At 42.8% G+C, this 14199-nt stretch overlaps 1 protein-coding gene across 1 annotated transcript; it reads left to right on the top strand.

The window, feature by feature from the left end:
* Nucleotides 5030–9784, top strand: FABP5 (fatty acid binding protein 5). Its single transcript, NM_001039746.2, is given in 4 exon segments — nucleotides 5030–5190; nucleotides 7677–7849; nucleotides 8228–8329; nucleotides 9539–9784. Coding segments are annotated over 4 exon segments (408 nt in total). The 5' UTR covers nucleotides 5030–5111; the 3' UTR covers nucleotides 9593–9784.

Genomic DNA, 14199 nt, shown 5'->3' with positions numbered 1-14199 from the left:
CTTAAGCTTTGCGGCTCCCTGACCGTCTTCTCTTCTGGGAAATTTTGCTGCTGTGGACACCTGACAAGATGCAGAACCATGTTCTGTCTACTTATTAGGATGTTCTTTTGGAACTGACTCCAAATGGGATTTCCTTAAGGAATAGCTTTTTTTGAAAGCTGGCTGTGCAAAGTATGTCTAGAGCAAGACAAGCCAGAAAGAATCAGGATCAAAAACTGGTTATAAATTTTAAGGGAGAGATTAAGTTTAAATAAACCTAGTATCCATCTTCCCTATCCCATTTGAAGCCTCCTAACATGCTTTCTGGTGAGAAGACAAAAAAATAGCTGCGTCACGATTATTAGAAGAAAGTCCAAATGTTGACTAAGATAATTTGGGAAGTGAGCTTGTCCGATTTTCCATTTAAAAAAATATATTTTTAAGAGGGGGGTATGTATGGTCCCAAAATACTTATGCAGTGAAGTGAAAGTCACCCCAGTGTGGCAAAGCCTGATGCAGATTTGTGCACACTTTACAGCTTGCTACTCAAAGCATGGTCCCCATACCCAAGCATTCATCATCTGGGAGTTTGTTAGAAACCCATGATCTCATGCCCTACCCTGAAATCAGAATCTGCATTTTGACATGATCCCCAGGGGATTTACAGACTAAAGTTTTCGAAGTAACACTTTGTAGTGATTGACTTTGTCTCCTCTTTTTTTTTGGTGCATCTGGGCATGTACTTGGAGAAATGGTGTGAACATGGATTGCTTTGTGTTATCTCTACGGTGGTCAATATGATGTGGTGCTCTGTCTTTCTCTACCAGCTGTGCTCTTCTAGGACACCAAGGCTTGCTGCCCTAGGAAATAATTACACATGATAATCAGCTTTGAGGAATGCACATTTATCTACACAAACTGCCACTGGAAAGTCGTTTTTAAGTAAGATTACACACTTACACACCAAGGCTACATGTGCAATTGTTGAATATGAGACTGGCAGGCTGTTATTAACATGTGTCAAAGAAAATCAGTGAGAAATACTCCATTCTACCACTAGGTGGAAATAGAGTAATTTTGAGTCTATTTTTCAGAGCTATGAACTTATGAAGCAGGAATACTTCATAAGTACTTCCTACCTCAGAAATCATTTAGTCTAATCATTATCTCCTTAATATCATAGATGGGAAAGCTGAAGTTCAGAGATATTAAGTAAAATTGCACCTGTCTTACAATTAGTAGTCTTTGGAGCCACTGGGAGAAGAGTTCCTAAATTCTGGGATCTTCGACCATTTTCATCCACAGGAATAATGTGTTACTATCTATCCTCCTGCATGAAGGAACATATTACGTGACACCTGTATTGCCTCTGCGCTGCCCCCAAAACCAATGATCAGCACAGTTGCTTCTGTTTGTAAGTATAGGCTGGAATAAAACTATTGCTCTTTGTTCCCTGTATTGTAATGTACTTACTCTCAGTCAAGTGGTAATTTTCTCCCTTTTTCCAACAAAGAAATACTCAACCATCCTATTGACTGAAGCTTATGCACAGCCTAAAAGTTGAGAATTATGTTTTATTTGGTGAAATTTCTGAGAACTTAAGCCTAGAAGATAGCCTCTCAAGTAGCTCTAAGGGACTGTTCTGAAGAGGTGAGGGAGTAGTCTGGATATATAGCAGTTTTTGTCTTAAAAAAAAGTTGTTGAATATCAAAAGATTACTGCTAAACACAAACTCTCAAGTTAATGATTTTAGTGTTTTTCTTTGTATAGGAACATGTAAAAGCCTGGGCTCACTGAAATTATTCTTTTGATATCACCTGAACTACCTAGGGCCAGTATGCTGCTTTTCCTCCATCCTGAGTCCCCTCAGGGAGTACCTGTGGGCAGCTACAGTGGCTGATGGCTTCAAGGCATGAACATCATTTGTTTACTGAAATGGCAGGTGACACATACCTGATTCAAGGTAAGTAGCCAAGGGTTGGATTTCAGTTAGCAGGCTAAGGAAGTACTCAGTGTTTCTCAAAGCTTGTAATCCTTTACTAGCATTCTTGTTGTGAGCCACATGGGAAGTCCATTTACTAGCATTCTTCAAAAAGAAGGGGACCCAAGTTTAGTGCTTGAAGGAACTTTGAAATAATCTCATTTCGATCTTTCTCTGTATCTATATTACAGATGAGAGGCATCGGGGAACAAGGACTTAAGGTGGTCACCCATGGTCAGAGCGATCACCGTGCGCTTATTTGTTCCATAAGAGATACTAATAGGTATTTTGGCCCATATCTCTGTTTGGTTTGTTGTTGTGTTTTAATCACAAAAGGATTGTTTCTACTAGTTTATTGAAAAAAAATTGCATAACTTAAAATTTGAGAATTATGTTTTATTTGGCAGAATTTCTGAGGACTTCAGCTCCAAAGACAGCCTCTTGTATCTCTGAGAGACCTCTCTGAAGAAGTAAGAGAATAGCCAGGGTGTGTAGGAGTTTTTGTAACAAAAACCTGTTTTCAGAACATCAAAAGACTACTGTTTATTAAAGAAAAACTAGGCATCCCAACTTAATGAATTTAGCGCTTTCTCTATATGGGAAGATGCAAGAGTCTGGGCTCATGGAGATCACTCCTTTGACATACACCTTAATTATCAAGGGCCAGCGTCCCGTTTTCTCCATCCTGAATCCCTCAGGGTGCAAAGTCTGGGTGTCTGCAGTGGCTGCTGTCTTGATGGTCGCTATATCTTTTTTTTTTTTTTTTAATGATATGGCAGGTGACTTTTTTCACCTACATGTTCATCAAAGGGTGTGTTTAAAAGTTTAGTTTTGGATAAAATGTCTTTGGTGTAAAAACTATTTCTTAAGTACGTAAGTGTTGAGTACTGCAGTACCATTTTGTTTTTGATAGTTCTGTAGATTATGATAATCTAAATATTACTATTCCAGTACTGACTCTTGGCTATCATTACCATATTCTATACAAAAATGGATAAAACCTGTTGAACTAACACATTGAAAATGAAAGTCCTGGGAGTTCCTGTTATGGCTCAGCAGAAACGAATATGACTAGTATCCATCAGGATGCAGGATACTGGCCTCACTCAGCGGGTTAAGGATCCCGCGTTGCCTTGCTGTGGTGTAGTTCACAGACGCGGCTTGGATCCTGCATTGCTGTGGCTGTGGTGTAGGCCAGCAGCTACATCTCCGATTTGACCCCTAGCCTGGTAACCTCCATATGCCATGGGTGCGGTCCTTTAAAAAAAGAACAACAACAACAAAAAAACAAAGTCCAGGAGTTCCCTGGTGGCCTAGTGGTTAAGGATCTGCCAATGTCCCTTCAGTGGCTTGGGTCACTGCTATGGTGTGGGTTCCATTCCTGGCCCAGGAACTTCCACATGCCTTGGATGTAGCCAAAAAATAAGAAAAGAAAGTTAAAGAAAAATAAGAAAGAAAAGAATGAAAGTTCAAACACATAGAAGCTGCTTCTCCAGGAGGCAGGAGGAGCTGGCTGTGCTTAGGGTCTGGAAGCCAGAACTTACTTCTTTGAGCAAATGATGTGCTCAGCCGCCCTCAGAACATGAAGTTCTTCTAAGCAGTAGAGGTGTGGAACATGCAGGCCCTGAGTGGCACAACTACGTGGCCTGAGTCATTCAGTATTAAAATCATACCACACGGAAGATGGAGGTGACCACAAAATTAGGGCAGGAACTTGAAAGGGCTATGGCGCTGGGGAGTAAATGTCCTGAGGCATGCTGGAAGATGACAAACCAACCTCAGCTTTCAGTTCAAGGAAGGTACAAGAACTAGTGTCTTGGTATAATTCAGGGCTGTAGCTCCTATTCTTAATCCCATAAGGAGGACAGGGAGCTAGGGGCAGTCAGGTGTGGTCCTATTTCATAAGCTCTTGAATGAGAAGGACTTGGGCAGGCATTCTGGTTCTGCCACTCTGCAAACTTTCCCTGCCTGATTTCCCTTTCAGAAAATTGGAGTAACCCTCTGTAGCACAAAACGGAGTGGAGAGCAGAGTTAATGGGTATAAGGTGGCCAGGAAGTACAGCATTCAGCATAAGTGGCTACTCAACAAATAGACCTTACCTCCACCAAGGTGGCTACCCTCTGTGTGTGGCAACTTCCTCACCTCACACCAACTCACTCCCACAGGCACCTGGGAGCACAAAGTAAGATACTGTGACACGCACACTTTGAAAAGCATAACATTCTATACCCAGTATAGGATATTCTTAGGATTAAAGGTGAAGAGGGAATGCATTGGAGTCTTAAGACTTGGGAGTCAGAGAGGAAAGCTTGAAGGGCTCACTCAGCGGAAAATACAAATAATAATACTTTCTTGAACGGGAACACTTAATAGCAAGGGCAGTCACTTAAGCTGATAGCTTCTACAGTCTCAGTTTGGAAACCGAACTTCCTGGGACTTTTCCAGCTACCCGGCACCTTCTGATAAAATGATCTAACTTAACTCAGGTATATTCCCATCCAGAGACCCCAGTTAGGCTGGGAGTGCCCTGAGCGTGGGAAGAAAAAGTTCTCTCCCCAGGGGCTAAGAGACAGGTTTGTCCCCTGACTATGAGCAGTGATTAGGGACGAAAAGAAGTCTACCAATCCATCAGTCACTCAAACCAATCCCTACCCTCGGAGCCCAGCGAATGCTAATCTATTCGTTTGGGGGTGTTTTGAATGGAAGAGAGGCGGCGGCTGGTGGATCCTCTGGCCCAGGAAAGACATGTCGTGTCCGCCGGTAGCGCCCCCCCCGGTTTACTGGACTTGCAGAGGCACGAGAACGGGCAGGGCCTGGCGTCCGGGGCGGCGTGGGGCACGCCGGGCGAGTCCCCGCTTGCAGGAGGCGCCAGGGGAACCCTCGCAGAGGTGGCAGGTGGAGCTGGTTCGCACGTACGGACCCCCCGGGAGTTAGGCCCGGGGGCTTGGGGGGCGGGGAGGGGAGGCGGGGAGGCGGGACGGGCGGGTGAGGCGAGCCTCTCATTGGCCGCAGGGAGCCTCCCAGCGCGCGCGCCGCCTTTATAAAGCAGCCGCAGTGGCCCAGCGGCTGCACGCCAGGCTCCCGGCACCCGCACGCCAGGCTCTAGGCACCAGTCCGCTTATTCGCTCCGCACGCCCGTCCGCGCCCGCCATGGCCTCCATCCAGCAGCTGGTCGGAAGATGGCGCTTAGTGGAGAGCAAAGGCTTTGACGAGTACATGAAGGAAGTAGGTGAGGTTCGCCGCCACGCGGCACGACAGCGTGGCACGTGTGACTGTGTCCCTAAGGCACCCCCTCGGCGTGTTGGGCTCAGGGGCTAGGCAGGCTCAATGCCTACCCTCGATCCCCTTAGCCCCTTCCACATCCCACGCCCACCACGCGGGCGAGCGGCGGGGAGGGCGCCTCCCTTTCGTCCCAGGACCCTGGGGACCATCTGCCTCGTAGCTTGCCCCGCTCTCTGCTGCTTTCCCCTGCCCCACGCGGTGGCTCCGCACTGCTTCCTGCCCTTCAGTGCGCTCACCCCCTCTAACCTCCAGCTTCATGTCTTTGACTATCCAGGCAGCCCCCCTAACTTTCTGTTTTCCTTCCCCCACCACTCCTCCTGCTCCTTCCTCCTCCTGCCACCGTCCACTCTCTCACACTCGCCCCGTGGTGGTCGCACCCACTCGCCCTTGAGCACCCTGCAGCATCTTTTGTTCCTAGATGGCGCGCGGGTCCCCCTCCTTCGTCTCCGCGGGGACGCGGTTTCCATCAGAAACCCTTTAGAGAGTCTGGACCAGGCTTCCCGCTTCAGCCTCTATTCCGCTCCGGGGGCATCTCCCCCACCCCCAAGCCCTCCACCTTCTCTCGCTGGGTGCGCAGAACCCTGTGGGTTGGCACAACTCCCTGGGGAGCGTCGGGGCATCCTCGCCTTCAGGCCCCAGAACAGCGCTCAGAGGCGTGGCGCTGGCAGCGCTGACCTGCTGGCACCGCCTGGCCGGGCGCCACAGTGAGCCGGTGGCCTGTGGGAGGGGTGCGGTAAGATCACCCGTACTGGGAGTGGGCGAGCGCTGCGACCCTGGCCTCGGCATCTTGAGGGTGAGGAGCAAAGAGGCTTTGTTGGAAAACTGCAGTCATACAAACTGCCGGCCCTCCTGGGGCTGTTTTCTAACTAGTGTCCAACATGGGCGTGGCCTTGCAGAAAGCACTTAACATCTTAAAAGCCTTCCAAGGATGAGTGATTCTCAGGTAGGAAGATTCAAGTTCTCTGATTCAGAATAGTGCCTGATTTTCTTTTGTTGTTTTCCTAAGCTGGTGACACGGATTGTATGCTGTGTTGAGACTGGACAGATTAACAAATAAAGATGAACGTTGTTGCAGGCCTTTAGGAAGTTGGATGGTGTAGCATAGCAAAGATCCTATCTGAGACCACTGCTGGGACTGTGGGGATCCTTTAGATAGAAGCCGCCCTTGCACAAACGTTTACCTGAGTGCTTTCTGGTGCAGAAGTCACTACAGAGACCTAGGTCCTGTGGTACTTAGGTGACACTCCTTTACTAGCCTTTAGGCAAGACATCAGCTGGTTAAGGCTGGCTCCCTGGTGAATCTTGAGTGTGTTTATAATTCTATGAGTGAAACAGGAAGGCGGTGTTTTTTTTCTCCACTGTAAATCTAGATCAAGGTAACTGGAAAAAGCAACCTAACTGCACTCATAAGAAGTGCAACATTTGTGTGTTCACCTGTGTGAGGACCAAACAGAGGCTGTTTTCTGTGCCCCCTGAAAGAGGGAATGTGTTTATCAGATGGCTACTTTCCAGAGTTCTAGAGTCATGAAGGTTGTCAAGGCTCAATTCAGCAGAGAGCAATCAAGGTGTGGGAAGAGCAAAGCCCTTTCTTTGTCCAAAGTGAGAATAAATAATGGCTCAACTCACAAAACCAGATATCCATCAGCCCCAAGCTAGCAAAAGAGAAGACATTTCAAGCCTGGCTGGGTTTCATCCTCAAGCCAGTTGCTCTGCTTAGGTTGTAGTCTCCTCATCTGTGAAACCAAGATTTGGCCTGAAGCTAAGTTTCACTTCTAAATGTTAGCATTAAGGGGAAATACACCGATTATAAAGTATGTATATCAGTGTAGTAATCGAGTTACACAGCTCTGAAATATTTATTGTTTTGAGAGTAAGATTTTTCCTATTTGTTAGCATCATGATTGTGTCGTTAACTCTTAAAACTTTGTGTGATTTGAATATCTCAGGATCAATTTTGATTTTATGTGGCCTACTAATCAAATGTTTACCAAGGGCTTTTTATGTGCCAGACTATGTGCTGGAGTCATATAATACAAGGGTTGGCAGAAATGAGGAAGTTGTAGAAGTCTGGCTGTGTTCACTAACTTTCTGAAGGCCAGCATAGCATGGTGACCAAGAGCTGAGATTTGGAGCCGCACTGCCTGCCCCACTGGTTCCCAGCTCCATCCCTTCCTAGCTGAATGACCTTGGGTAGGTTATTTCAGTGGCCCAGCCTCTCCTCTGTAAGATGGAGACAGTGCTATCCACTCCTCACAAGGTCATGGCAAAGCTTCCATGGCTAGTATGTCAAGAGCTGGTGCATGGTGAGCGCCAGGTATGTGTTCACAATTACTGTTGATGAGCGAATAAGTAAAAATATGCACAATGCAGTGATTACAACTGAATTACTGCCTTTGATCTTCCTGTTGTTTAACGTGCTCTCACATTCTGCAGGAGTGGGAATGGCCCTACGAAAAATGGGTGCAATGGCCAAACCAGATTGTATCATCACTTTTGATGGCAAAGACCTCACCATCAAAACGGAGAGCACTTTGAAAACCACACAGTTTTCCTGTAACCTGGGACAGAAGTTTGAAGAGACTACAGCTGATGGCAGAAAAACTCAGGTCAGTCATAACTTATAAAATCACAGAAGCCTTTAGAATGATAGATTCTATGAATAATGTTCTTACTGCTTACACACGCAAGAAGTTAATGAAGGAGTCTCAGGTTGTTTTATGATTGGATTTTGACAAATTAGTGAAGGTACCAGCTCCACAACTTAGTGTGTTTTGTAAAAATAGTTTAAAGGACATGGGAGAGAATGGGTGTCTCTTATGTGCATCTAGATTGGAAAGCATGAACTATATTATGAATAAAATCAGTATGGGTTAATGAAGTAGACCCAGAAGGGAAAAGATTAAAAATGTTAATTTAGAAGGTATGAGTCATGGAAACTGTCTTGTCATTGCTTTGGAAGATTAAAACATATTTTATTTTGGCAGACTGTCTGCGACTTTACCAATGGAGAATTGGTTCAACATCAAGAATGGGACGGGAAGGAGAGCACAATCACAAGAAAAGTGGAAAATGGGAAATTAGTGGTGGTAAGTGCCTGACTTCTTATGTCTTCTTGAGCTTCTTGTTTGGATTCATAGTCACGTAACTGTTCTATATCACTGATCATGAACAGGTTTGGGAAGAAAAAAAATGCAGAATAACAATACAAGAACACTAATGACTAAGCAAGCCCTTTGTGGAGGCAGAGAAGCAAGATGATATAGCAGAGGGTATAGCAGGACCTGGGTTTGGTCCATGCTCTGCTGCTGTATTTACAGTGTCAGCAACCTCAGAGATGTTGCAGGTTCCATTCCAAACCACAGCAATAAATCGAATACTGTAATAAAGTGAGTCACATGGCTTTTTTGGTTTCCCAGTGCATATGAAAGTTATGTTTACACAGTCATGTTGCATGGGCAGTAGCATTATATCTGAAAAAAACAGTGTACATATCTAATTAAATAAGTACTTTATTGCTAAAAACTGCCCCCAAATTAGAATAGTAATATCAAAGATCACTACTCACAGATCACCAATATAATAAAAATGAAAAAGTTTGAAATATCATGATAATTACCAAAATGTGACACAGACAGGAAATGACAAATGCTCTTGAAAAAAGGCCCCAATACACTTGCTACATGCAGGGTTTCTACAAACCTTCAGTTTGTAAGAAAAAAAAAAAATCTTGGGCATGTTATAATCTTGGGCATGTTTTTTGTTTGTTTCTTTAAAATGAGGAATACCCATCATGGCATAGCAGAAACAAATCTGACTAGCATCCTTGAGGATGCGGGTCCGATCTCTGGTCTTGCTCAGTGGGTTAAGGATCCGGCATTGCCATGAGCTGTGGTATAGGTCACAAATGGGGCTTGGATCTGGTGTTGCTGAGGCTGTGGGGTAGGCCAACAGCTGTAGCTCTGATTCAGACCCTAGCCTGGGAACTTCCATATGCGGTGGGTGTGGTCCTAAAAAGACAAAAAAAAAAAAAAATTAAAAAACAATTAAACAAGGAATAGTATTTGCCAAGACTAAATAGTTTAGATGATGCAAATCAATATTTAGTTCTCAGCAAAACACGTACATCATAAGCAAAATAACAGATTCTAGCTTTTCAAACTCAGGAATCCTAAAGTGCATTTTCTTTGTGAGCTAGATTACAAGGTTTTGTAATATTGTGATCCTAGCATTTATCTACCACCATTGCTCTCTGACGCAAGACTAACCTGACTCTTCAATATCATTTTTTCTCCTAGGTATGCGTCATGAACAATGTCACCTGCACTCGGGTCTATGAAAAAGTAGAGTGAAAATTCCCTCATCATTTGGGATAGGAATTAGTTGTGAGGATGAACAAGCTCAGTTCAATGAGCAAATCTCCATACTGCTTTTTTTCATTACTATATTCAATTATCTTTATCAAAAACATTTTACTTTAACTATTTCAAAGTGTTGGCTTAATAGGATCATCGCTTTGGTTAGTAAATAAATCAGTTTGTGCTATACCAGTGTTGTATGCTTTTTTAACTTTATGGAAATTAGTGGTGAATTTTAGCATTTACAAATTGAGTAAATTCTGGGGTAGCCTTGAAGTACCATATTGAGATTATATTTTAGTAATTTATATAGAGAGCTACTTCTGTGGCAAATATGATACCAAATTATTGCCCTATGTTATTTGAACTTTATATCAACTCAAGAATCTTAAATTTCTGGCTGAGACTATTCTCATTAAAAAATAGCTATATAAACTTTATAATTTAAATATTAGAATAAAGATTAAATTACCGTCATTGACTAGTGGTCAAACTTTTAATGACATGCTTTAGATATTATTCAGGAATTCTGCACCCAAAAGTTCATTTAATAAACTTTCTGAGGACTTACTATGTGCCAGGCAGTCCTCCAGAGGTTGAGGTATGTCTGAACACAAGGACAAATCATTGCCTTCACTGGGATGAGAAACACTCAGCTTTGGAAGAACACAATGGGCTCATTAACAAATGCCATAAAAGTAAATAGCTCCAAAACTCTTGCATGTATATATAAAGAATAACTAGATTTCTAATGACTCCTGTCCTATTTCTCAAACACAGATAACAAATATCTGCAATTCACCTTGGAAGAAATTCCTGTAGGCACTGGGCTAAAACCATGTACCTGATTCTCAGAGCAATACTTAGAGGTGCTAGTACTATTACCTCTATTCTGTAAATAAGAAAACAGGCTTTGGACTAGCTAATATGTTAAGGACATAGGAAGTAGAGTCAGAGTGGGAAACTACATCTTGAGTCCACTCGTGACTGATGAATCATTCTACAACACTGCCTCAGCTTATATAAGGATCTGGAGTCTGAAGTCTGTAAATGTCATTGAGACTTTTCTGAAACCACCTTCCATGCACTGAAGTGTTAACTGGTAAGAATCATAAGAATCACTGAAAGATAATAGTGAAAGTGTCACTGACACTCTAGCCTTGTACTGTCTTAAAACACAGCCACATGTGGCTACTGAGTACTAGAAATGTGCCTGAAGTGAATTGAGGGGTGCGGCAAGTAAAACACATGTCAAATTTAAAGGACTTGATACCAAAAACAAACAAAGGAAAATGCCTCTAATTTTTTTAAAAAACATATTGGTTACATGTTGAAATAACACTTTTGGATATAGTTGGTTACAGAAATATTGTATATTAATAAACTTAATTTTACCTATTTCTTGCCTTTTTCAGTGTGGCTAGGGAATATTTAATGATTACATGGGCTGGCATTTTTTTGGTCTGTATCTTTTGTCGGATAGTGCTGCTCTAGACTTTCTTTTCTATTTGAATTTCCATCCTGCACATATTAGTCTCCATACCAGAATTCCTCTTTCATCCCCCTTTTCCACTTCTGATAATAGTGTACATTTATTATTTTTTTTATGGCCACACCTGCAGCATATGGAATTCCCAGGCTAGGGGTCTCATCAGAGCAACAGCTGCCAGCCTACACCTCAGCCTCAGCAACTTGGAATCTGAGCTGCATCTGTGACCTACACCGCAGCTCATGGCAAAGCCTGATCCTTAACCCACTGAGCAAGGCCAGAGATCAGACCTGCATCCTCATGGATACTAGTTAACCACTGAGCCATGAAAGGAACTCCTAATAGTGTACATTTAGATGATTCTCCCTGGACCGAACACTGGGCTATGGACTTTTAAGAGTTTTGTAATTCTCAGAACCACTCTAAATGATGAGTAGTAGCAATTTTTAAAAATTTTTTTATTTAGTTGAGGAAACTAAATCTCAGAGTCTAGGTAAAGATCCCAAGCCATACATGGGATATAAGTCAGAGAGCAGATTGGTACCAGATTGGTACACAAGTTCATCTGACTGTAAAACCTGTGCCACCAGCACCATGCTCCACATGTGTATTGCTTCAGTTAATGGACCGTGGACTATCATGAGGGAACTTCTCTTCATTGTGCTGGACTGTGGCAAGTTAGTGTCCTACGATCATGGCCATAAAATGCCCTTGGCACCCATCTCTCCCAAACACCCTCTACATTTCCAGATGTCTCCTAAGGGTACGTATTGGTACCAAACTTAGTTGAGAACCATGGGGTAGAACAAGAACAACCTCAATTTTATATTATATCTGCTGTCAATCAAGCCTTTCTGCTCAGCCATCTTTTAATGACAATTCACCCTTTAGCAAAAGGTATAAACTCATGCCTTCCTTGAATACTTTTATTTCCTCTTAACTGGCAGCATATTGGAATGTATCCTGCTTAGTTTTACAACACTCAGCATGTGGTGGGAGATTTACTTTTACCCCAGATCCATTAGATCTCCTGTTCTCTGCATCAACACTTTATTGCTGATAACTGACTTGATATTTTCCTGTGGCTATCCTGTTTAGTTTCAAACTAGTTTATTCTTTCTAAAACTTCATGTGATGATGTAAATGCTTGGGCTTGAGAAGCAGACCATCCAGGAGCCCAACTGCTGCTCTCCACCCTTTAAGAATTGTGTGAAGTAGGGCCATTTACTTGACTTCTCTGAACCCTGGTTTTACCCTCTGTAAAAGGATAACACATTGCCTGACTCACGAAGTTGTTTTAAACATTAAACAAGATGATGAGTGTAAAGCACTTCGCACAAGGCTCAGCACATAATAGAAGCTTCATGTCTCAAGTACTGCCCAACGGAACTTTCTGCGCCAATGGAAATGCTTTGTTCCATCTGTGCTATTCAATATATCAGCATGGCCACATGTATATGGGTAGTGAGCACATGGGGGGAGTGCAACTAAGGAATTACATTTTAAATTTTATTTAATTTCCATTAACTAAAGTGTAAGCTTAAATACCCACAAGTGGGTAGTGACTGCTGATTTGAACATCATGGGATGCTATCCTCACGTTCTCCAAAATCAAATTTCTTATTTTGAGAGTCCAAACCTATTCCTCTTGTGATGTCCTCCATCCAAAGCCAGGGGATGCTGTTCTTCTAGTTCTCTGGCTAAACATTTTAGGGTAACATTTAATTCCTATCTTTCCCATGCTGCAATAAATCCATTGGCAAATTAATTTATCTTTACCTTCAGAATATATCTAGAATTAGTGTTTCCCATCATGGCTCAGCGGAAACGAATTTAGCTAGTGTCCTTGAGGACGCAGGTTTGATCCCTGGCTTCACTCAGTGGGTGGGGATCTGGCAATGCCATGAGCTGTGGTATAGTTCGCAGATGTGGCTCAGATCTGGTATTGCTATGGCTGTGGTGTAGGCCAGCAGCTACAGCTCCAATGCAATCCTTAGCCTGGGAACCTCCAGATGTCATGGATGTGGCCCTAAAAAGACAAAAGACAAAAAAAAAAAAAAAAAAAAAAAAAGAATATATCTAGAATTCAAGTACTTCTCACCTCTTCCACAGATACTATGCTGGTTCAAACTCCACACATGCTCTCTCCCCTGATTTCCTGTTTGCAGTTTTATTTTTCCAGAGCTATCAATTTAAAATACACATTAAAGAGTTCCTTGGTGGCTTAGCAGGTTAAAGACTTGGCATTTTTTCTATTGTGGCTCTGGTTACAATGATGATGTGAGTTTGATCCCTGGCCAGGGAACTTCCATATGCCATGGGGGCAGCCCCCCCCCCAAATTAAATACTTGTTAAAATATGTTACTCTTCCGGTAAGAACCCTATCCTGGCTTCTCATTGCATTCAGAGTAGAAATCAAAGTATTCACAGAGGCCTTATCTGATTTTGCATGTGTCTCCCAACTTCCCAACCTCTCTGCTCCAAATTTCTTCTACTGCTCTCCTCTCAAAACATTCCCTCCAGTAGACCATTTTGTCATTGGTGTACTCCTGCCTCAGGGCCTTTGCACCTATTGTAACAATAAATGTTACTGCCTGTAACAATCTATCCTCTGAAATCTGCAGCCCTGGCTTTCTCAGCTTTCTCACTTCCTTTAAGTTTCTTCAGGAACTGTCACCACAGCAGTCAGTCATCCCCAGATGGCAGTCTGTATAATAGTTATTACCCCTCCCCCATTCTCTCTATTGCCCAATGCTGCCTTGCCTTTACCACCAATCCTAATTATATGTTTTCTTGGTTTTTGATTTAAAAAACATTTTTTTAAAGTTATTATCTGTTTTTATCATCGGAAATTAGCTCCATGAAGAAGGGACTTTTTTTTTTTACAGTAGGAAACAACCTACCATTCTGAAGATGCTCAATAAATATCCATTCAATGAATAACTTCATTAATAAATAAATGGTAAATTCATGGCTCTTTTGTGGCTATTAACATATTTCAATATTATTCAAGACCCTCCATTTACTTGATTGTATTAAACCATATTTCTTACCTTTGTACAAACCATTCCTTAATCTGGTCTTTTACTTAACCACGGAAATAGCATGCTTG

Source organism: Sus scrofa, chromosome 4 (assembly GCF_000003025.6).
Source record: "Sus scrofa isolate TJ Tabasco breed Duroc chromosome 4, Sscrofa11.1, whole genome shotgun sequence".
NCBI lineage: Eukaryota > Metazoa > Chordata > Mammalia > Artiodactyla > Suidae > Sus > Sus scrofa.
Note: the sequence above shows the minus strand (reverse complement) of the source record. Positions and strands in the feature narration are given on the sequence as shown.